This window comes from Pseudopodoces humilis, chromosome 7, assembly GCF_049639895.1.
Source record: "Pseudopodoces humilis isolate 2021_Gansu_Grassland_sample_001 chromosome 7, ASM4963989v1, whole genome shotgun sequence".
NCBI classification, from domain to species: domain Eukaryota; kingdom Metazoa; phylum Chordata; class Aves; order Passeriformes; family Paridae; genus Pseudopodoces; species Pseudopodoces humilis.
In genome coordinates, this window is record NC_142206.1 from 39619847 (window position 1) to 39641610 (window position 21764).

The following is a 21764-nucleotide window of genomic DNA, read 5'->3' on the forward strand; positions in this document are numbered from 1 at the left end:
CAGAACCGGGTGCGAGCTTGGGGAGGTACAGGAGAAAATCCTCCAAATCTTAGTACTCTCGGTTTCTCAAATCTCATCCGCTTTTATAACACCCGTGCCAACATCCGCTGTAGGTGTGTAAAGGTGGCATCTGTGTACACAGAGTTTTGAGGGAATTTCAAAGTCTGTTACGTGCTGATGCTGTAAAGGCTGAGCAACGAACTGATGGTAATTACATACATTTTTATAATTAAAAAACCTAATGGAAATAAAATTGAGTACTGCCAGTATCTTGGAATAATGGACAGTTTCCGTAACAACTTTATATCTGAGTGTTCAGAAGTGTACACACAAAATAATAAAAGATGTGCTAATAGAAATGAAGTCTAGATTTCTCCATATACGGAGCAGGCACACATTATAACCAGATTAATCAACAACCAAATCTAAACAACTGCTCTCCCTTTACTCCATGACTAGCCATTTTTGCTGTCTCACAGCAGGGTGAAAAACCAGTATCACTTATCTTTTCTTTAATCTGGTCCTGGGGGAAATGTGTCTTCCATTTCTCCTTGATTGGAGAGAAGGAGCCTGTAGAGGCAGATGTTATTATAAAAGTAAGACTATAGGAAATTCCCAGCCAGCCAGTTCTCTCATCAGGGACCAGTGTTGCTTCACAGACCTGCACAATTTGAAACAGCATAAACAACTCAGGTAAGTGCTGTGCTACTCCCACTGCAGATTCCACCAAAATTCCCCAGGCAGTCAAGATACAAGTTCTGAAGCAGCAAACTCCTCTGGCCTAGAAGGATGCAAATGAAAGGAACTTATGCGCCTACATGTCTCCATATTTTAATATCTACTCAACAATTCCCCATTGTTGAGCTGGTGATGAGTCAAAGGACTTCCAAGATTACTGAGTATCTTAATGTAAAACAGCATCAAGCTTTATGATTCAGTTCCTTTGGATTACCAAAGTAGCATCAAGAAAAGTTGGTTTATGGAGTTAGTAGTTCTGCATTTATAGTTAAACTTTGTTGGATTGTATTGGATCAGCAATACAATGGCATGCTGCCTTAGGGAAACTTTCCTGTCTCATCATCCAGGAGCTACTCTGGCAGTCACACTCTCCCCATCTAAACTGGGACCAAAACCCCTTCCCAGTGGGCAGCTCCAGTGAGCCTGGCTCCCCATACACCCCACAATCACACAGTCAGACAAGGTTTCCTTACCATCTCAGTGCCAGGTTTCCCATAGCAGAGTCTCGGTGGTCCCAGTCCTTAAAATAATTCAGTCTTGGTGCAATAACCAAATAAGAGTTTGAGCTGGGACCTTGTACAAAGGAAATCCTGGGTTTTTGTACCCTCACAGTCTAAGCATGGTAACATTTGAGGGTCCTTGGCTCCTGCCATGTCTCTGAGTGTTGAATAACCTACCTGGCTGGGCCACAGGTCCCTGAGCTTGTCAAAGGGTTGGCAGTTCACGGCCTCTTGCCTTGGACTCCAGCCATCCAGAGAGCTCAATCTGCAGCTTACATTGCACCTGCAAATCCAGCTACCTGCACTGAATATATTCCTCAAGAGTACAGTGAGATGGTCTTTTACTGTTACTGTTGCATGGTCATTTAATGAGCTCCAGCTTTTTGGAATTGTGTTTAAAAATTCAGTCTCAGGAGCTATCACTTTCAGTTTTGTAGGCTTGAATGAATGAATTTGTCTAAAGCTTCAGGCCACCACAACTATGGCTGAGTGGTCCAACATGACAAATGCCAGACTTTCTAGGTTCTCTGATACAATCCATCTGCAGGATGAGTATGGCACTGAGGCAGCCCAGTCTCTGAAGCTGTTGATTCTGGATGTTGAATCAATTTTCCCTGCCTTGTACAACAGAAATGTGCTTCGGCTTGACTGAAAATTGATTTCACAGTGCAGGCTTTTGTTAGCATTAAAGCAATGCCTGCAAGCTGATGGGATAATTGCCTCAGAAAAAGACATGCATCTAACTTGCTTGCAGTCTTTATGGAGTTACCAGGTGGCTCCAGCAGGTAGCTGGTCAATAGACTTTGTGCTGAAGCACTAGGTTGTCAGTATGACTCCAATGCATTGTCCTCCATGAAGCCACTCATTGAACATTTAAAGCTGAGGAAGATAACTGTGAATCTTTATGCTGCAAATCAAATTTTTCAAATGTTTCTGAAAGGCAGTGTAGCCATATTGGACATCTTGGAAGGGTTGGATAAAACAAACCATTCCAAAGTAGCTCATGGCGGGAGATGACAGCCATTTACCAGGAAGTGACCACAGGTTTTTTCACAGTCCACCGTGTATCTGAAGAGGCTGTGCTCCGAAGAAGCCTCAGGAAACCTGATTTTGCCAGCCTTGACAGCTGCTGTTGGGTTACTTCCATATCACCGGGATTTTCTCTGCTTATCAGCACCAGCACCAGGAGTGAACCACGAGTGGCTGTGCTGGCATGGGAGTCAGGAATCACACATGGCCCCAAAGAAACGGGCTAGCCATCACCGAGTTAAAGTTTACAGGACCTGAAGGTGACTGTTTTAGCTGCTAATGTCAAGACCAGAGGCTGCCAACTTCTTCAGGTGTTCTGTCCCGGTCACCTACAGGTAACGAGCTAAAACCAAGGTTCGAGTTTTTTAAATTACTCAGTCGTTTCGTGGTTTTTTAGGTACATTGCAAAGGCATGTATGTCTCTGGAATTGCTAACTTGGTGTATGTTATTAGTGAGCTACTGTGAACACCTGGAGTTTTCTATCACCAGCTGCAAGAACAGACAGAGCAGCGAGTCAGAGCAAAGCAGAAACAGAAACAAAGTATTAGTAGGAAACCGGTGTTTCCACATGTGCTGTAACAAACTGGGATAATGTGTCCTCCGTGTTGATTTATGTGGAGAAACAGACAAGCTCAGCGGATTGAAGTCTTCCATAAGGCTCCGGCATAATGTTCGCTTGTACGGTAACAATCCAAATGAAGGTTACTTGCAGAGGAATCAGGCTGCAGCTGAAGACTGCAGGCCTGGTAACGATCCCGACGGAACCGGGGGAGAACCCAAGCACCGAGCTGTTCTCCTCTGTCTCGGGGGCGATGGGAACAGACTGCAGCGGGCGGCAGCATCGCCCCGCCCCGCGCTCGCCCCGAGCCCTCGCGGCATTTCCGGCCGGGGCCCGTCACGTCCGGGCGGCGGAGATGCCGGTAAGGCGGGCGGCTGGTGGGGGTGGCCCGGCCGCTCCTGCGGGACTCGCCGACCCCCTTGGGCTGCGGGAGCCCAGCGAGCCGCGGAGCGTGGGGAGACGCCCCTGCCCAGCTGTCCTTCCCGTCCCCGCTGCCGGAGCCGGCCCTCACGGCTGCGGCCGGACCCGCGCCCTGGGGCGGATGGCACCTGCCCCGCCGGGCCTCGGCGCTCCGCCCTGCCCCCGGGCCTCCGCTAGGCTCCTCCCGGCCGGAGCGGGGGCAGCTGGGCCTGGCAGCGCTGGCTCTTGTCCCCGCGGGTCACTCGGGGCCCGCCCTGCTGGGTACGGGCTGACAGGGGCAGCGGGGGGCCGCGGCAGAACAACCGGGCCCGAGCTCGCTGCGTGCACTGGGCTCAGCTACTCTGCGCTCGCTGTGTGTGCTGTCTGGCCCCTTCACGGCAAGTGAAGCTCCGTGCTGCAGTGCTGCTGTCAGGAGTGTGAGAACAAGGCTTTTAGGTTTTCTTTTTAGCTGGTTCAGTATTCTCGTTATTTTTTAACATAGTCAGTAGATTGGTAGTTGAGTTGGAAAGGGGAAAGAACTGTATGCAGTTCACATTTTTCTCCCATCAGCAGTGTCTGAGTGTTTTCCTGGCAGGCAAGAAAAGCTTGTTCTCGTGTTCCCCTTTTAGCACAAACATCATATGGGTATTTGTGAAATAAGTTCTATAATCTGGGCTTATCAAGAAATTAAATTTCTTATTCTGTAAAATATCTCGGCTGACAGAAAGAACCGATGTTTCCTGCTGACAGGTTGTTTGTATATGGCTCCACTTTATCAATGATTTGGATAATTCCACTGTGTTGTGGGCTGGGAATTCAGCTTCCTCATATCTTGCATGCTTTATGTGATTTGCAGTTGATCCCATAAGTTCCCAGAACAAATAAGGCAATTTTCCATTGAAAATTAGTGATTGCAAACAAAATGTGGTAAATAACATCCTAACACAATGAAATTAATTTTTAAAGGCTATTTTGTTGGTTCAGTGAAAACAGAAATCCAAGAACCTCAGGAAATAAGTTTTACCAATACCTCAAAGTATATTTTACAGTTGCATCAGCACATGTTCATTTCTTTTTGCTTTGCTCTTGTTTTTCAGTTCCTCTTTCTTTATGTTTCCCTTTTTGTTGTTTTAGGTTAAATTAATTATTTCTGCAACAGAGCTTCTTGCAGAAGGACCACCACACTGGTTTGCACTTAGGAAAATATGAAAATAATCAGGGAGCGTTGTTCTCTCTGAACTAAAAAAAAAAAAAAAAATAAAAAAAATATCTGTGCCTTGCTGAGAACAGCTGCAGGAGTTGGACACTTGAATCAATGTTATCGGATGAGTTAGAATCCAAACCTGAGGTGAGCAATTATGAACTAAGTTTGGTTCCCAGGAACGTTGATGGGCAACGCTTAGAGTTCAATTAGCTTACTCAGATTGCTGCTTACGTACTAATTTTCCAAGTGTTTTCAGTGACATCTTCTAATGCTTCTATGCTTTGATTTGAATGGTAAAAAATTAGAAAATATTGCAAGTTATTTTCACCTCCTTTCAAGTATCAGCCAATATTCTTGCCCATTCTCAGGTTACATTTCTCCCCCACTTTCACAGCATTCTTGTTACGAAAATAAAATAATGAATTGACTATTTCTTTCCCTCAAACCAAATTGACTTTACTTGGTTTTGGACAATCTGAATTATTTTATCAGCATTGGCCAGTCCTGTTTCCATTAAGCAGTTGGCAGAACTGGTAGGCAGCAGCACTCAGGGGATCCAGGTTGCTCAGTGTGAGGCTGCTGGACTGTTCCAAGTTCAGCTGGTAGCACAGCTGAGCTTGAATTGCAGGGACATTTGTGCATGCACAGCTGGTCACAAATACAGGTAAAGCTTGAACATGCACATTATCACATGCACAGGTAAAGCATGAACAACGATTGCTAGTGGGCTGTAGCTGTACCCTCATCACTCTCTCATGCATATTCACATTCACATGTCTTTGCCAGGCCTACAGTCCTTCTGCCCAGACCTAGGGCTTTTAGCCAGTCTCTGGCTGGAATATTTTTTGGTTTTTTTCCAGAGTGTGGTAGCCTCCTATTTGCATTAGTCAACTAGAAGCTCACTAGCAGTAGACTCACTTGTGGGTAGAATATTTAGGAATGTCTTTGGTAATTAGATAGGAGGGACTGCAGTGATCAGGCACAGCAGTGTACTGACTAGCAGCCAGCAAATGTATGGTTGGAGTCTCTTCTCTCACCCTGGTTCTTCATTTATCTGCCTTGATTCCTCCTTTGATCCTCTCCCTAAACATAGCATAATAAGCTTAACACAGCCTTCTATCCTTGTGATATTGGACAGTAAATTTGGTCTGTCATACAACATCCATTCTGATAACCCATAATAGCTTTGTTTTCTTACCAGTTAAAATTTCTGGTTAAACCTTTACACCTTTAAACCTCTAGCAGTGGCTCTAATCAGCAACTAATCAGTTGCTGAGTTCTGGGCTTTGTTCCTCATATCTGTAATGTGCTAGATACAAGTGTCTGCAATTTGTTACATTGAACACCGCCACCACTTCCTGCCTTTCCTATTTCTTGCCTTATTCTGCAGCTTGAATGGCACATAAGCTATCTCTCTGTGCATTTCCCCAGTTAAAGATGCAGGGATTGTATCCCTGGTGTCCTTGCTTTTCCTGGTTCTGAGCTTTACCTCTGCAGATGGCTAAAGTCCTAGAGCAGAGGACATAGTACAGCTATGAAATACCTTTTGGGGAAGTTTGCAAGACTTAATTGCATGTTTTTTGTTGACTCTTGTTTCTATCCCTATAAGCAGTACAGCAGGTATCTTAAACTGGTTCTCTGAAAAGAATGATGATTACCTGCTGGTAATTCATTACAGCCCATGTGATGTGTTAATGTATTGTTTCTTAACAGAGCAGCCAAAGCCCTTCTGATCACACAGTTCAGGAAAAGTAGCTGTAAATTCATAGCAGCTCTGAATAGTCTCAGCATGATCCGCAAAGAGTTCCTCTCTCTTGCCTTGTCCTTGAGGTCTCATACATTCTATCATTTTTTTTTTCTGAGTTATGAATGATAAGGTGGGAGGACTTTGTTACTTTTGTCTGTGAATGGGTGGGATCCCTTAGATTATTTCTGAGAGCCAAAGACCGAGACAGCTGGAATGCTCATTGCTCATTCCTCAGATAGGAGCTGTAACTGGGCCTTGTCTTTTCTCAAACGTAAGGTATTTGTTAATTAGGCTTGTTTACATAATAGTCCTATTTCCTCATGGCAGAGTTGCATTTCCTTCCCAGCAAGCCCATAATAAGAGTTGGCTGTTTACTCTCCAGAAGAAACAGACCTGGTACGTAAAAAAACTTACAGTGGTTCTAAACCATATTCCTCAGTCTTGATCAAGGGTATTTTATACTAAAAGTTTTGATTTATTTCCATGTATACATATCTTCTTTTTCTAGTTCTGATTATGAAACTTGAGTGTAAGTTAGTACTGTTTTCTATTCCTTTGAAGTGAAGCTAGTAGATACTCTTTTTACACTTTTCCCAAATAGCAGTTCAAATGTGTCTGAAAGTATATAATGATTTTATATCTAAGTAAACCATGGCACCACAATTCTTATAGCCACAGATGTTTTTTCTTATACCCTACCACGTGAGAAATGTATTAAGAGCTAGCTGTATTTCTGTGACATCTAGATGATAACAATCAAGCACTATGTCTCTATTGCATAGACTTTTTTGCTACTGGTTTTATCCCTAAAGAAGCCACCAACATACCATTAAATCTTTAATGCTTGAGTAGAGGTGAATCCTCCTTTCATAGAAAGTTAAAAAGTTGCTTGGAGACAGTTGTATGGACAGATGTATCTGCTTTTTCTTCTGGACTCCCTGCCCCCAAAGCTATGCAACTATCTCACCTCAGGGAACTGCTACGATTTGCATTTTGCATGCTTTAAGCCTTTGAGGTGATTCATTACACTTGTGTTTCCAGTCTAGGAAACCTCCACCATACTGGTCCAGTGCAGGGTGCTTTCTGCTCTTGGGGTAACTCTTAGCACAATCAAATGAATTACAACTCTGTTCTGTAAATTTAATTAGTTATTGAAAAGAAGGTGAAGAGAGGTACTTTAGCCTCTCCTTTCTCTCCTCCTCAGTGGTTCACAAGGAGAGCCACTTGTGATTTAATTAGCTCCCCAGAGGCTGTATGGGAGGAGGACATCTCAGTTTCTAGGTAACAAGCCTTCTGCCCTGCATACCCTTCAGCTCCAGCCCCTCCTTTCTCCTCCCCCTCCACTAAATTTTCTTTTGACCTCTTTATTTTGTTGTGGTTCACTGGTTAAATTTAGAACAGGAATGGTTTTGATTAAAGATATGGTCCCTGCTGCTCTGGGAATCTAATCTAGCTCTCCAGCTGTCTAGTGGGAGGATGGATCTGAGGTTCTGGAGAACCTTCTTACCCAGTCCCTCTCAGCAACCCTTACTTCAGCCAAAGCAGCAGCCTAACACTTCTTGGCTCCTGAATCATCTGCTATGGGACACAACATAGATGATGATGATCCATCCCAGGTGGCCATATCATCATTTAGTTTTGATTTGGTTGTTTTGTTGGGTTATTTGTTTTTGTTTGTTTGTTTTGGTTTTTGTTTTTGTTAAGGATTTTTAGTAGAGGTTCTCAGTCTTTAAACAGTTTATTGGTTGTTGTTTGTTGTGGATTTTTTTTTTTTCCCCTTTCAGGTCAGGGATAACACAAGCATTCTGCATTGCTTGCAGTGATAGACTCTAGGATCATCCTGTCCAACCATTTATTGTTGACTAGCAGGGATAAAAAGTATTTGCTTAGTGATAACAGCCAAGAAATAGTTTACATTTTCCAATAAATTCACTCTCTGCATTATTTACAGAATTTTCAGTTGCATGGCACTTCAGTAGATGTAAGGGAAGGTGTATTCAAGAAGGTGATATGGCAGATCAAAAATAAAATTCTTTATCTCAAGATGCAGCTGAACTTTGCCCTCCAAGGATTATAGATTCTCTCTGTATGATTCACGTCTGTCCCCTGAAGTTTGAATTTCTTAAGTCAAGGATGTCCTTTTGCAATATTAGAATTTATTTCAAATTCCAAGGAATGTCTTAGCTATAGAGTAAAGCCACCTCACCTCTTACTGTACCTTTGGTATTCTGTTAATATTCTGTACATTCATTTTCCCTAACTATTCCTATTCTAGTGTCCCAAGATGACCTATTTTCTCTGCTTACAACTTCTAGCACTTGGGTTATAGTGGATCAGTCTCCTCCATATGTAGGGATTCTACGGTCGCCATCTCAGGAATACTTAGAGCCCATCTGGGGTCTGTTTGTGATGCCAGATGATATCATCTAGGAGGTTCCTGCTTTCCTGGTCTTTCAGACATGAGACCACTGGACTGTTCCCAGGTGCACAGAAGTGCGTCTGGGCCTAAACTGCAAAAATATGCCTGTGCACACACAGACAGGATGACATTATAGCTGGGTGGCAGGATAGGGCTTTTACCAGCACATTCAAACACAAATGGCATTCCCATGGAAAAGAAAGGCCACAAATGGTCTAATCCTGTCCCAACTTATCAGGTAAAAAGGCTTGAAATTTGTTAGGATATCACACGTGTCCTCCCTTGGCTGACATGCATACTTATGGTCATGCAGCTATCGACTCTTTGTCAAACCTTGAGTCCTTCCAGTGTCCATCTCCAGGCCTTGGGCTTTTTAGTTCAGCCTCTCGCCAGGATCTTGGGATTCCAGATTGTGTTTTTCTCTATTTCACAGGTTATGCCAAAGTGAATTTAATTAAATTAATGTACTCAGAAACCGTTTAGGAGCAGAAAGCACTAGAGAGGATGAGACAGACACCAGTGGTGATGCAGAGCAGCAACCTGCAGCCTGCTAATGTGGCCAACCAGTATTATTCCCAATCCCCTTTCTGTTCCCAATAATTGTTTCTCTCCTATCTACCTTGATCCCTCTCTTTCCTTGTCTTTGGTTCTTCCCCTAAACATCGATAAGTTTTTCACTGTCGCATAGTCTCCATCAAGATACCTTAATATGTTTTACCCAGACCCAGAATTTCTCCGGTGTTTGCTCTTTGATGAGATGTGGTTTTGGTAACCCAAGATAACATTGTTCCTATTCCTTACGAAGTTTCTGGTTGATTTTTTTTCAAGGTCAAACTCAAGTTATTCGTGTACTGGCCCATCCATCAGTGTCCTAGGAGTTCTGGTTATTTTTACTCTCTCTTTTATCTGCAGTTTGCTAGAGTTTGTTAGTGTATGTGCATTTAATTTATCACCTGTCCTGTTCCTTGATCTCTATGCTGAATAGCCAATTATCAGATACCCTTATAATTTCCTATTTACTTTTAGCTGCAAAACCATATTGCGAGAAGCTTAAGAAAGCATGACACAATGTTTGTAATGAGTTCTTTCCTGTGTTCCAGTTGCTGTAGTTGTCCACAAAGATATTCAATAATTTTGAACAGGAAGGTTTAGGAAAAAATCTGTCAAGATAAAACTAACATGAAAACTTTTTATTTTGTCTGAATTATTTGAGTTGATGATTAGTTTGCTTTAGTTTATTTGAAGGGTTGGGGTTTTTTATTCCACATTTTAATAGTGAGCATGATTCATGTCCATTTGTTTCCTTTTACTTTTTTTCCCTCTCATAATTTCATAATTCTCTGTACTAGTTTGTCATTACTTTACAAAGCAAATTAAAAGGATCTTTTTTCTTCTGAGCATCTGTTTGTGGTTGCTGTGTTTTGCTTTTCCCTAGTGGCTTAATATTGCTATGTTGAAGTGGAAGGTTTAAAGCAAAGCTTTCTTCTTGGAGGAGGCAAGTTTCATTTAGGTCTTTCTGTATAAAAATAGGCAAGTCCATAAAACAAATGTTTTATCATGGAGTAAGAAGCAGTAGGACGCATCAACATGAAAGACAATCCAATAATTTACATCTATCTTAGTGCTCAAGTTTTTAGTCCCTACTTCTTTTTACTGGTTGCCTTGCTCCTTATTCCTAACCCTTTTTACTTCTCTTTCTCCTATTTTTTTTTTTAATCCTAAATTAGAATGCATGGCCCTGGGGGGAGGGACTGTCTTTTATTGCCTATGTATTTTTTTTACAACATAAAAATAGTTCCATCTTCTTGCTAGGTCCTCTGGATAATCTTATATCTAAGATGAAACAATTCTAACCTTTCAAACTGCCATCTGGCTTGTGGCCTAGTTCAAATGGCGCATTGCCATCTGAATGACTTTGGGACTTAATTTGTAGCTTCATAATTGTCAGTGATGACAGGCTGCTCCTAAGGGAGGGTGAGCAGGGAGTCAAGGGTGATCCCAGCCCAGGCAGTACCCTCACAGACCAGGGCACAATACTGAGCATGGAAATCAGAGACAGGTGCTGGAATCCACAGCCCTCAGCCCTGGATAAGGCGAAGTGGTGAACCAGGTCCGGGGTCTATCCAGAGTCCAGGTAGGAGCAGCAGAAGATGGAGAAGGAGAAACAGATGCAGTAAAAATCTGAGTTTCATCCAGTAGACAGGGCTTGAGACGGGTAAACCTACGGCACAACTCAGGAAGGGAATGACTGGCCCAGGCTGAGCTTAAAAGGAGTCCCAAGGGAGAGAGTGTGGGGGGTCCCAGAGGAGATCAGTCAGGACTGTTAAATCTTCAGGGTTCCTATGGCAGCAGCTCTTTGAGGTAAAAGTGTTTGAGAAACCATTAGTCTTTCTAGTGTTTTTGTGAGATGAAATGAGCATAGAGAAACTAGAGTGCAAAACACTAAGTTTTCTTTACAGTTTCTTTGATTTAGCACTTTCTCTTGATGTAAGGGAGGCTCCAAAGGCTGGTGTCTGCCACAGGAATAATTTGTAATTAGATGCCAATAGTTCTGAAAAGGAAGTACTAAGACAATCACAACGTACAAAATAGGAATCAAATTATCTGTGACTGTTGGGTTTTAATCACAAATATACAGTGGGTACATCAGCATTTTTTAGTCTCTTTCTTTTGACGCTGATGAACTATCTCACTGCACAGACAACTCCATATGGGCTCTGTGTGACTGTGTACTAAAATGTGTCACAATGAGGGTAGTAGCCTCTGAATAATTATTTTGTACAATTTCCTTCTAAATGTCAAAGATAAAGGAAGTTTGCTACATACAGTTTTTTGCTAGACAGCAGCAGAACGCGGGATCTTTGTCAAGGAGTTTCCTAGAGATAAGGAACTTGAGGTTTAACTTTCTAGTATATTTTTATTTTCCATATTTCTTCATTCAGTGTTTAAAAAAAACACAAACCTGAGAATGTGAGTATAGGAGTTAATTTGTTTGACGGAACTTAAAGACAAACAAATACATCCTACATGAGGGTTTTGACCAGCATTTTCTCTGAAACATGGAGTATGTGTCTGGGTGTGCTACTACCGGCCCGTTTCCGTCTCTCTGAAGTTTAAATCCCTACAGGGGAGGGATTTGAGACCGTGTTTAAAAAAGCTTGTGCAGTTCACAGAATTTGTTCAGTCCATTACAAAAGTTGGACTGTTATCTCCTAACTCCCAGCACCATTCTTGTTAAATGAGAATATTTTAATATGAAGTGCTCTGGCATTGGTAACAGAAAAAAAGGGAGTCTCATTTCTGTGTCTGCCTTGGGTGTAAAGAGGATCCAGCATTATTTCTGGTACTCTGACAAAAAGTTGAAACGTTGTAAAAGGGACAGAATGAGTTAAGAAGCTCTGAACTAGGTTAAAAATATGAGAAGACTTTCAGGGGTAAAAAAGTAATTTTTCTGACTTCCTGTTCCTTTTCAATGTCAGGTTCCTTTTTTATAACTCCAGATTTTGAGGAGTTAGCTGGAAGTAATTTTTGCCAGAGCTGACTGATGTTAGGGATGGCTAAATATGATGGACTGGATGTCCTCTCACCTCCTGGGTTCATCAAGAAACATCAGGACAGCTCTTTAATTCCGATATTGGAGCCAGCCGCTAGTGAAGTTTAGTACCTGTTTGGAAAGATGGGTGTGCGCACACTGTACAGATGTGATTGGCACCAAACTTATGAACGCAGGCTGAGTGCTTGTAGCTTTACCCTCATAAACACCAGCAGCACAAAGTATCTGATTCTGTGTTCAAGGGTTGCTGCCTCAGGGATACCTTTATGGATTTCTTTGGGATCTATCCCCAGACTTCTCATTTCATTTGCTAACTAGGCTGGCTTGGAGTTCATTAGCATATCTCACACACACACACACACACACACACATACACACACACACACACACACACACACACACACACACACACACACACACACAAAAGAAACTAGTGTGTGCCACTAGAGATCCACTGTAGAGAGCAGGACCACACAGGAAGTAGGTAAGAATGGAGCTGAATGAGACAGGATTCAGTGTAAGATGGACAACTGAATTGATCAGCTTCCTGCTTATATGCAGTGGGCCCCTTTTATCCTTCTCTCTCAATTTTCTTGTGTTTGTTCTGCCCTGATCCACCTTGATCCTTTCCTTTTCCTGCCTTTTGCCTTTCCCTTAAATAACACCTAATAAGTCTTGTACAAATCCTTCCAAATCTTTTGACCAAATTCCTCCCCAGGGATTGCACCTCAGTTTGAGTTCTATACCTGTTTATGCAATAGTCTCCCTTGTTTTGTGTAGTATTTTGGAGAGGGGTTCTTCTGTTAATCCCCTTAGTGGGTGGGTTGGTTGTCCATCTTTGATGATAGCTGATTTAGATGGCTAAAACTGCCTCTGTTCTCCCCCTTGTCATCCCAGCCTTGTTTCTCTGATTGTTACCTGCTTATTTTGAATAGCCATATGATAGACATCTTTGTAACTAGTCTTCTGATTGCTTTTTTTAATTAAGAAAAGGCAAATTTTTAGTTAAGTGTTTAAAGACAATGATTTTAAAAATTACTTGTACCAAAGGTTGAGCGTGGAAAGCATTTACTTGAAATGTTAGACCACAGTAAAGTATCTAGTGGTAAAATATTAATTAAAAAGAAATATAGCCTAACTAGACTTGCTCTGCAATGATCCAGAGCTGTTTATTATATGTTAAAGAAATGAGAAGTTCATAGGTATTTCAGAGATGACAATTCTTTCCTCGTAAAAAGGAAAATGAAAAGTTTTCATTTATATCTGTGTGTATCCATAGTATTATATTCAATGTCTCCTGCAAGATGGTAGGGACTACTGGATTGACTGGACTTAGTACCTTTTTAAATGATTTGTACTGCTCTTGACCTAATCTTCAGTATGTTTTTCCAGCTGCTGGTTCAGTTTGTTCAAAATACTTCCATTCCACTGGGACAAGGACTGGTGGAATCAGAACCAAAAGACATCACCTGTCTTTCTCTGCTTCCTGTTACTGAGACCTCAGAATGCAACAGACTCATGTTGCCAGGTAAAATCTGTGTGGCAGATCTTTGTGACCCTGCCCTTCATACCACTGTCTTTACTTCACCACGCTGGCCCCGCTGTCTCTTGCTGATAAGCCATCCCATGGATGGAGCAACAAGTTCAGCAGAGTGACTGAATCTTCTCATTTAATAGTGAAGTCTGACTAGTTAGACGCTTTCTCCTCCCTTCTCTCTCAAGTTCTGGGGTCTTTTCCTAGAAAAATCATTTTATAGGTGTCTTTTAATCATAGTGTATTTATACTTTTATTTACTCTGATTTCACTTGCCTCATTAGATGATGAAAGAGATCTCACTTCTCCAAGTCACACTAATTCTTCCAAAGATGTTTCTTCATCTGCTGTCTTGAGAAGTCTCCAGGTAAATGTAGGCCCTGATGGAGAGGAAACAAGGGCACAGAATGTTCAGAAACCATCTGAACTTCTGTCAACTCCAGAAACTTCTAGTTTATTGCAAGACCTCCAGCCCAGCGACAGCACTTCATTCATTCTTCTCAACCTAACAAGAGCAGGTAATTGTTCTTCTGTTTGTCATCTGGCTGGATATGTCTCAGCAGAATGCAGGAGATACAAGTACAACTCTGTCCCTGCTGCTTATGAAGAGGAAAGATCATGAAATTTGCTGGGCATTATTGGATATTTTAGGAGCATTTAGTCATCAACATCTTTCTACAATGTAGAGGTCAGTGGAGACTTTTTCAGGGCAGCTATTTCATCCATGCTATGAACACTAATCTCTGAGAAGCAAAAGAAATTTCCCTCTGTTATGTTATTGTTTCACAAATTTGTCTTTTTTTCTAGGGCTGGGGTCTCCCACAGAGCACTTGGTGTTTGTTCAAGATGAAGCAGAAGATTCTGGAAATGACTTTCTCTCTCATGACAGCACAGACAGCAGTACCCCATGGTTCCTACGAGTGCAAGAATTGGCCCATGACAGTTTAATTGCTGCCACTCGGGCACAGCTCGCAAAGAATGCCAAAGCAAGCAATAATGGTAGGAGATCCACAGATTGTGTCTCAAAAGTTGAATGTTCCATAGAAGACCCCTAATATCACATTGTTTCTTCCTCTCTTTAATTCTCTCATTCTTTGAATCAGTTATGACATATTCAAATCATCAGGGACAGAATTATACAGGACAATTAGGCTTTTCTTCAGTTTAAATAGGCTTTGCATTTTTTCTTGGGGAATGAACTCTAGTGGAACCATCTGTACTAGTTCTCTGGTACATGTAAAAGAATATCTTCTTTCTGACTGCAGCTGCTTGTTCTTCAACTTTCATTTTCACTTTTAAGATCCTATTTTTAATACGTACTGTAAATTATACTTTCTTTTTAGTTCCACTGGGTTTGGAGATCAGTTTCCTGCAGAATACATAATTTGATTTAGTGACATGCTTTCTGACTTAATTAATAAATAATGGCAAGCAAATACAATCTGTCTTACTTTAGCCAAGGTGTTTTTAAAAACAACTTAGCTAATAGATGATAGTTGGTTGATAGTTAAAATTGGTTGTTTATATTTTTATAGAGACCATTTCTACAATTTCTGGTGCATTAGCTTTCTATTGTTTTTGTGATAAGCCTTATCTGGTAGCAGTTGATCTGATCCAGATGGCTTGTTGGGAATAGTTTATGGGCCTGGTAAGGTTTGCAAGTCTGTTTCTGATCCCTGTTACAGGCTAAGCAGCAGCATGTAGGGCATGCTACACAGTTAGTAGCCAGACATACCTGATTTACAATCCTGTATTGTATGTGATGCTGTTTTTTCTATTAAATTTGACACATTATAGTAATCTGTATATTTTTTAGATTTCAGTGGGTTTGGTTTTTTTTTTTTCCAGGTGAAAATGTTCATCTTTGCACAGGAGATGGGCAGCCAAAAGATTCAAGCCCCATTCCTCATTTATCTCGTGTGGAAAGGAAGCTGAAGTGCACAGTTGAGGGCTGTGATAGGACATTTGTATGGCCAGCTCACTTCAAGTATCATCTGAAAACACACCGGTGAGCAGAATGAAGCTGTTTCTTGTTATGACCTTGAAAAAATGCACTTTGTATTTGAGATAATGTTAGGTTTTGACATTGACAAGCTGTGAAAACCTGGCATTATTCTTATAAATATTAGGTCTGTTGTGTGCTTAAAGTCAATTATACTGAAAAACTTGGATTAGAGTTAGATAATTTTGCAGGTCGTTGTTATGTTTGGTTTAGATTTTTTTGTATTTTAACAGGTACTCATATTTAATAAAAGAAAGAAATTGGGTGTTCATGAAAAAATGTGTTGCAGTAGCTGGTAATGAAACTGCTTTTTGTTGCTTTCCAGGAACGACCGCTCCTTCACCTGCCCAGCAGAAGGTTGTGGAAAAAGTTTCTATGTCTTGCAGAGGCTGAAGGTGCACATGAGAACTCACAATGGTGAAAAACCCTTTGTGTGCACAGAACTGGGCTGTGGCAAACAGTTCACAACAGCTGGAAATCTGAAGAACCACCTACGAATTCACACTGGTGTGTTTTAGACCTCACCTATTTGTGGTCTGCTGAGGTGGGGTCTTTGCTGAGGAATAAACCACTTCCTCCTCTGGCCTCAAACTATTTAAAGTCTTATGTTGTTTACATCTGTTTTCCATTAATGTCCATTTTCTGTAAATTCACATTGATCTATAGGTCAGATAAATCAAGTGCTAATCTCTTTTACTATCCTGTATAGTTTCACCCAGGCTTTTTACCTTTCAAACAGTGTGTGGTGATGCTGTATTCTGTTCAGACCACACTCTGAAGATTCCCTTCCACTTGTGTGATGGAGGGAGGGGTGTGTGAAACTAGACTGTTACCAAGGGAATAGTTAGTGAACATGACTTCTGAAACTGTGTTTTGTAAAGAGGTTATTTGAAATTCCTGAAAGTCTCAGTAGCTTAGATAGTAGGAGCTGTGCTGACATTTGCCTGACTAGCTTGTGTTACCTATGCTGCTTGTAGAATAACTACATTTGGGACATACAAGGAAATGAGGAATGCAGTGGAATGAGTAGCAAGGAAAAGCAGAAAAAAGCATTAATTAGAAGACAGCATTATGGTGTGCAAACTGCTCTGTTTGTGCCAATGCTAATTTGGGATGTTACTGTATGCTGGAGCTCTATACTCTAAATTAATGCTCAGCTTTTTATAGTAAATAAAACAAGAACCTTTATTTCATAGTGCTGTATTTTATACATGGTTTTTCTATGATGGCTTCTCTGGAGAATATGATCCTGCCTTGTCAGTATTTTTAGAAGTTGGTATAGCAGCCAAAGTGCTTTAGGTGTTTTTGTACTAGAGAGTTGTTTGAGAGAGACACAAGTTACTTCTGAAATTATCAGCAATTTAATAGTGACCAGCAATTTAATTAATGACCAGCAAAGTTCATAGTGAATATTCTGGTGATTTTGTTTGTTTAGTTTTTTAAGCCTCAGGGTTATCACAATACTCAAACAAATGGCCCAGTTCAAGCTTCTTGGAATATTGTTAGAGATTCCCTGATGGCCTCAGAAGCATTGTATTACAGTTGGTTAACGTTTTAAAAAATCCTTGGCAAGTGTGAGAGAACAAGGCCTCCCAGGTAAAATGAAATTACAGATTATGTGGGTCACCAGCAGCTGTTTGTGCCTTCTGCCTTACTTAAACATGACCATATGGTATGTGGTTTGTCGATACACATGGGAAAAGGCTGCTATTTTAAAGTCTAGCTAGAACACATGGTTTGGGGGCAGATGTTGGGATGTAGTTAAAAATTGTCTATACCAATAATAAAATTTTGAATGTGTAGTAACAGCAGCTATTTTTTTTGCAGTTTTCTTTTGCACTTACAGCTCCCAACCAAGGTACAGATTAAGTTAATAGGCCAAGCTGATATATGCACAATCCTCCCTGATAAGTGAGCATTCTGCAATCAACAGAGTAGTTAGTAGCTTCTGGAGGAGTAAATAGTAACTTTCTAAGCTGCAAGTGGATAATGTGGAATTAAGCGTTTGATCAGACCAAAGGTGTTCTGAAATTGCAGGTGTAGATAGTTCTAGAGTGTCTTATAGATGGAAATGTGTGCTGTTATTTAGGTCAATGGTAGTTTTCCCAAACTTTTAAAGATTTATAACAAGCCAGGAAGTACAATCAATGTTTGAGACTCTGCTACATATTTCAGCTTTGTAACCCCAATTGGAATATGCTGTGTTGATCCTTTTTGGTCACAGCTGTCAAATGCTACTGTAGATAAGAGGCTAATAAATGAGCTGTAGGAAGAAGACTTCTAAAGACAAAGTCACAGTAGAAACACCTTTAAAAACAAGTTCACTCTGAAAGAACTACATATATGTTGTACAATAAATTGTTAAAATAGCTTGCTTAATCTCCTGTGGTCTTGCTATTGCTCTTGTACAGAGGTCCAGTTAAAAACTTGAAGTCATAGTGTTAAACATGGTATATTGAGTTCTTTAGTGGGATGTTGCTGGCAAAAGTTACGTCCAGCTTTATTAAGAGAGTGTTCAAAACAGATTAATTTTATTGCACTGCATTAATGTAGTAACCTCCCAATTTATCATAATTCAAATAAAAGAAAAATAGCTGTGATATAAATTTCAGCCATGAGAACAATTTGTGCCTTGAATTACAGGTGCTCCACACATGGATATAAATGACTGACACATCTCTCACAGGATTTTGGCAAGTTCAGCCTGATCTGAAATAAAGTATAGAATCTGATATGAAGGGAAATACAGTTAATGGGATTTTTGGTACTGAAAGGGAGCAGGACCCTGTGAGTGTGTGGAACAGAGCTGGTTGTTGAGAACTGCATATAGAAGATACATCACAGATTGAGTAGTTTTATATTACTCTATTATTATTTATATACTTGGAAGATTATCTAGAAACAGTGGTCCCTTCCTTCACTTTTGGTGAATGAGAGTTTAAGAATATTTTAAAATAATGCCACTGTTTCCGCTGATGAAGATAATGCTGTAAAAGCCTTAGGAAGCTTAAAGAAGGATATGTAATTTCCATGGAACTCTGATATACATAAGGCCAAATGGGAGAATGGAGTAGAGATGTCCAGGCTGTTCTCAGGGACTTGGGCAATCAGATTAAGTAGTGATCCCAAAATCTAAGAACTTACTTTTCCCTTGTAGGGGAAAAACCCTTTCTGTGTCAGGCACAGGGATGCGGTCGCTCCTTTGCTGAATACTCCAGTCTTCGGAAACATTTGGTTGTCCACTCAGGTAAGAGTGACATTCCTCTGACATTCTGTGATCTGGCTGAAAAAAGACCTTTATTGTAGGACTGTGATTGGATTTCCTTAAGAAAAATCCTGGTTTCTACAGAACTTCTGTTCATAGGGTTTTTTTGATTTCCTTTTCGTGGTGCCTGTAACGTGTATGCTTTAATCTCGTTGTTTCTATTTCTGAATTCAAATTACAGTTTTAAAATTTTTTTTAAAATTATTGCTAAAATGTCATGTAGTTGAATATCTTTTTCATAGCTGCTATTTGGTTATTTAAAAGAGAGACTCTAGGATCTCTGTGTATTAACCACAGCCATTTGAATCTGAAATCTCTTTCAAGTGGATTTCTGCCATAGGTAGAGTTTTCCTTTATTTTTTTCCTACTACATACTTGTAATTGGTCGAAAGTTTAGGTGGAAATGTATTTCACAAGTGTTTCAAAGCTTCTGCCTTCTATTTTGATTGATCTATCTTAAATATCATCAGCACACAATGAAAGTGGTGTGTTTGGGGAACGGGAGATTTTATTGAGGTAATAACATTTATGATTGAGTTCTCAATGCTTGTTTCTGTCCTTCCATGCCATTGAGCCAAGAAGTGTAGACATCATGCTTGTATTATGGAAATGATGAACTGCTCTGTAAAATGGAAATCCTTTCACAGTGACAAGTCATCATCAAATCTCTGCTCAGTAACATAAACTAGATGCTGCAATTCATTGTGTGGTGGCAGGAGATAGCTTCCTTGCCTCTGGTCATTTTATTCTGTGTGGGACATCAAGTATTTCCGTATCAATGAGTAAATTATTTCAAATAACTTGTTCCCTCTCATCAATCTGACTTGAAGACTTTGTTACTCTTCAAACATGAGTTTTCCAACAACTGCCCTTACTGATACCTAAACCTCTTCTCTTCTAGAGGCTTATGGCCCTCCAGGAGACGGGAATACTTCTCATTTGGTTTTTACTGATAAATTAGCACAAGTGGTGTTAACAGCCATTTCAAAACTGTTATTAGTTTCTTAGTTGATGAGGTCTCTTCTCCCATTTTGGTAATTCTTGGGATATTTCTTCCCCCTTTGACTCCAAGGAGTGAAGCCCCATCAGTGCCAAATTTGTGGGAAGACATTTTCCCAGAGTGGTAGCAGAAATGTGCATATGAGGAAACACCACTCCCGAATTGGAACAACTGGCAGCAGGGAGCGAGAACAGCCAGGTAAAGAAAGGAGCACACTCACTCTGGGGGAAAAGTGCAGGAAAAAAATTAGTGGATGGTCAACAAAAAGATGTTTGTCCTGATAATATGAGACCACTAGCCAGTAAGAAACAAAAGTCTGTTTCTCTTGGAGATGCGGACTGCTTACCCTCCCCTTTCTGGGACAGAAAACAAGGGTATATTTTTGTATGGTGGTCAAGGGGCAGATATGTTTATTGTTTTCAAAATCAATATGAATATAGTTGGGGTTTTTTATGTGGATTTTTCCCTTGGTTATGCTTTTTTGTTGCAAGCAGCCTGGGTTTTCACACAATGTGTATTATTTAAAGAGAAAGCCAATCCTGCATGAGATCCCACCACAGTAAGGTTCAAAACAATAAACATAGTATTTTTCATCCACTGGAGCACCGGATGCCCAAAGAGTAGGAATGGATAAAGTAGGTGTTTAGGGAAGAAGTCAGTAAGACTGGAAGTGGGGCAAGGATTGTATCTTATATGGCAGTGTCATTGCATCATGAGAATTTTACCCTTTTTTTTTTTCATACTAGAGTCACTGATGGGCAGCAGTTTGCTGGAAGAATCGACAGTTCATAGTAAGAATCTCATCTCCATGAACTCTCAGCCCAGCCTTGGTGTTGAGTCTCTGCACCTGCCAGACACTGAGTCAATTATTGGAGTAGAAGAGGGCGAGACCAGCTGCTCTTTTTTCCGCCCTCTTATATGTGGTGACTGAGACGGGATCGATCATTCCCCCTTGAGGCTCATCATATTGCAGTGGGATGAATGAACATTGCTTTAACTGTGCACAGAGGGGTGGGTAGATAGTGGATGAATCCTAAAACTGGAGATTGAGAAGATCTGCTGGACCAAGTTTCTCTCTTGCAGAACTTAAAAGGTGAAGTCTGCTGCTTAGGTGTCACTTAGCCCATGTTGTGGAACGCCATTTCAAAACTGCTTATGCAGTCCATCTCCTAAAGCCTGAAGTGTTTGTTTTGCTGGAGCACCTAGGAGCCCCAGCTAAGGACCAGGACCTCATTGTGCTAGGCACTGTTCAAATATTCAGTATCTTGAGCAACAGGCCTTCCTTCCACCCTTTACCTTCAGAGACTATATTCTAATACATCTCACTGTCAGAAGCTGACTTACTATATGAATAAAATGTACTACTTGATATCATTTGGTTACATTTGCTGTGTTCTGTTCCTGGTTTTCCCAGTCTTTTTTCTCTAAAATTTGTTTGGTATATCAAGCTTTTTAAATGAGTTTTCCACACGGTGTTTTGAGTAGTAACTTAGAGTGTTCAGAACTGGCATTACTGAGAATGCAGAGTTTTGCTAATGTAGTGTGTCTTTAATAGCTTCTATGCAAAGGCAATGCCTAGTTTATATTGCTTCCTAGCTGAATGGAAAGGTACTGCTGCTGCTGGTACAGGTATTGGAACCCTGAGGTTCCTGCAGAAGCTCCACCAGGTAGCTGGGAATCAAAGTTTGATGCAGTTTGGCTGCCGTCTCAGCAATTGATGGAAGATACTCCAGTGAGATGTCTTCTTCTCTACAGTATTTTTGTAGGTTAGCTGAAAGGGCTGTAAATGAATATAAGCAAATGTTTTCATACAA

The 21764-nt window shown here is 40.9% G+C and overlaps 1 protein-coding gene across 4 annotated transcripts; it reads left to right on the forward strand.

Moving 5' to 3' along the window:
• The first annotated feature begins 3081 nt into the window (after nucleotides 1-3081).
• On the forward strand, nucleotides 3082-21324 carry ZNF410 (zinc finger protein 410). 4 transcript variants are annotated; one of them, XM_014249956.2, is made up of 11 exons: nucleotides 3082-3188; nucleotides 4361-4574; nucleotides 6505-6573; nucleotides 13542-13677; nucleotides 13968-14201; nucleotides 14491-14682; nucleotides 15532-15691; nucleotides 16011-16192; nucleotides 18843-18932; nucleotides 20023-20148; nucleotides 20697-21324. In XM_014249956.2, exons 4-11 carry the CDS (start codon nucleotides 13668-13670, stop codon nucleotides 20879-20881), a joined length of 1179 nt encoding a protein of 392 aa, XP_014105431.1. In that variant the 5' UTR covers nucleotides 3082-3188; nucleotides 4361-4574; nucleotides 6505-6573; nucleotides 13542-13667; the 3' UTR covers nucleotides 20882-21324. The 4 variants fall into 4 exon arrangements, with proteins under 4 accessions (XP_014105431.1, XP_005520332.1, XP_087914225.1 ...); XM_005520275.3 differs by lacking the exon at nucleotides 6505-6573; XM_088058099.1 differs by lacking the exons at nucleotides 3082-3188; nucleotides 6505-6573 and adding an exon at nucleotides 3527-3624.
• Nucleotides 21325-21764: the final 440 nt, after the last annotated feature.

Bases quoted from the DNA above. Each gene is read 5' to 3' on its own strand.
- ZNF410 (XM_005520275.3), top strand. From the start codon at position 4,542: ATGTTATCGGATGAGTTAGAATCCAAACCTGAG. The intron at 14,202-14,490 runs GTAATTGTTCTT...CTTTTTTTCTAG, and splicing joins TCTCAACCTAACAAGAGCAG to GGCTGGGGTCTCCCACAGAG. The intron at 15,692-16,010 runs GTGAGCAGAATG...GTTGCTTTCCAG, and splicing joins TATCATCTGAAAACACACCG to GAACGACCGCTCCTTCACCT.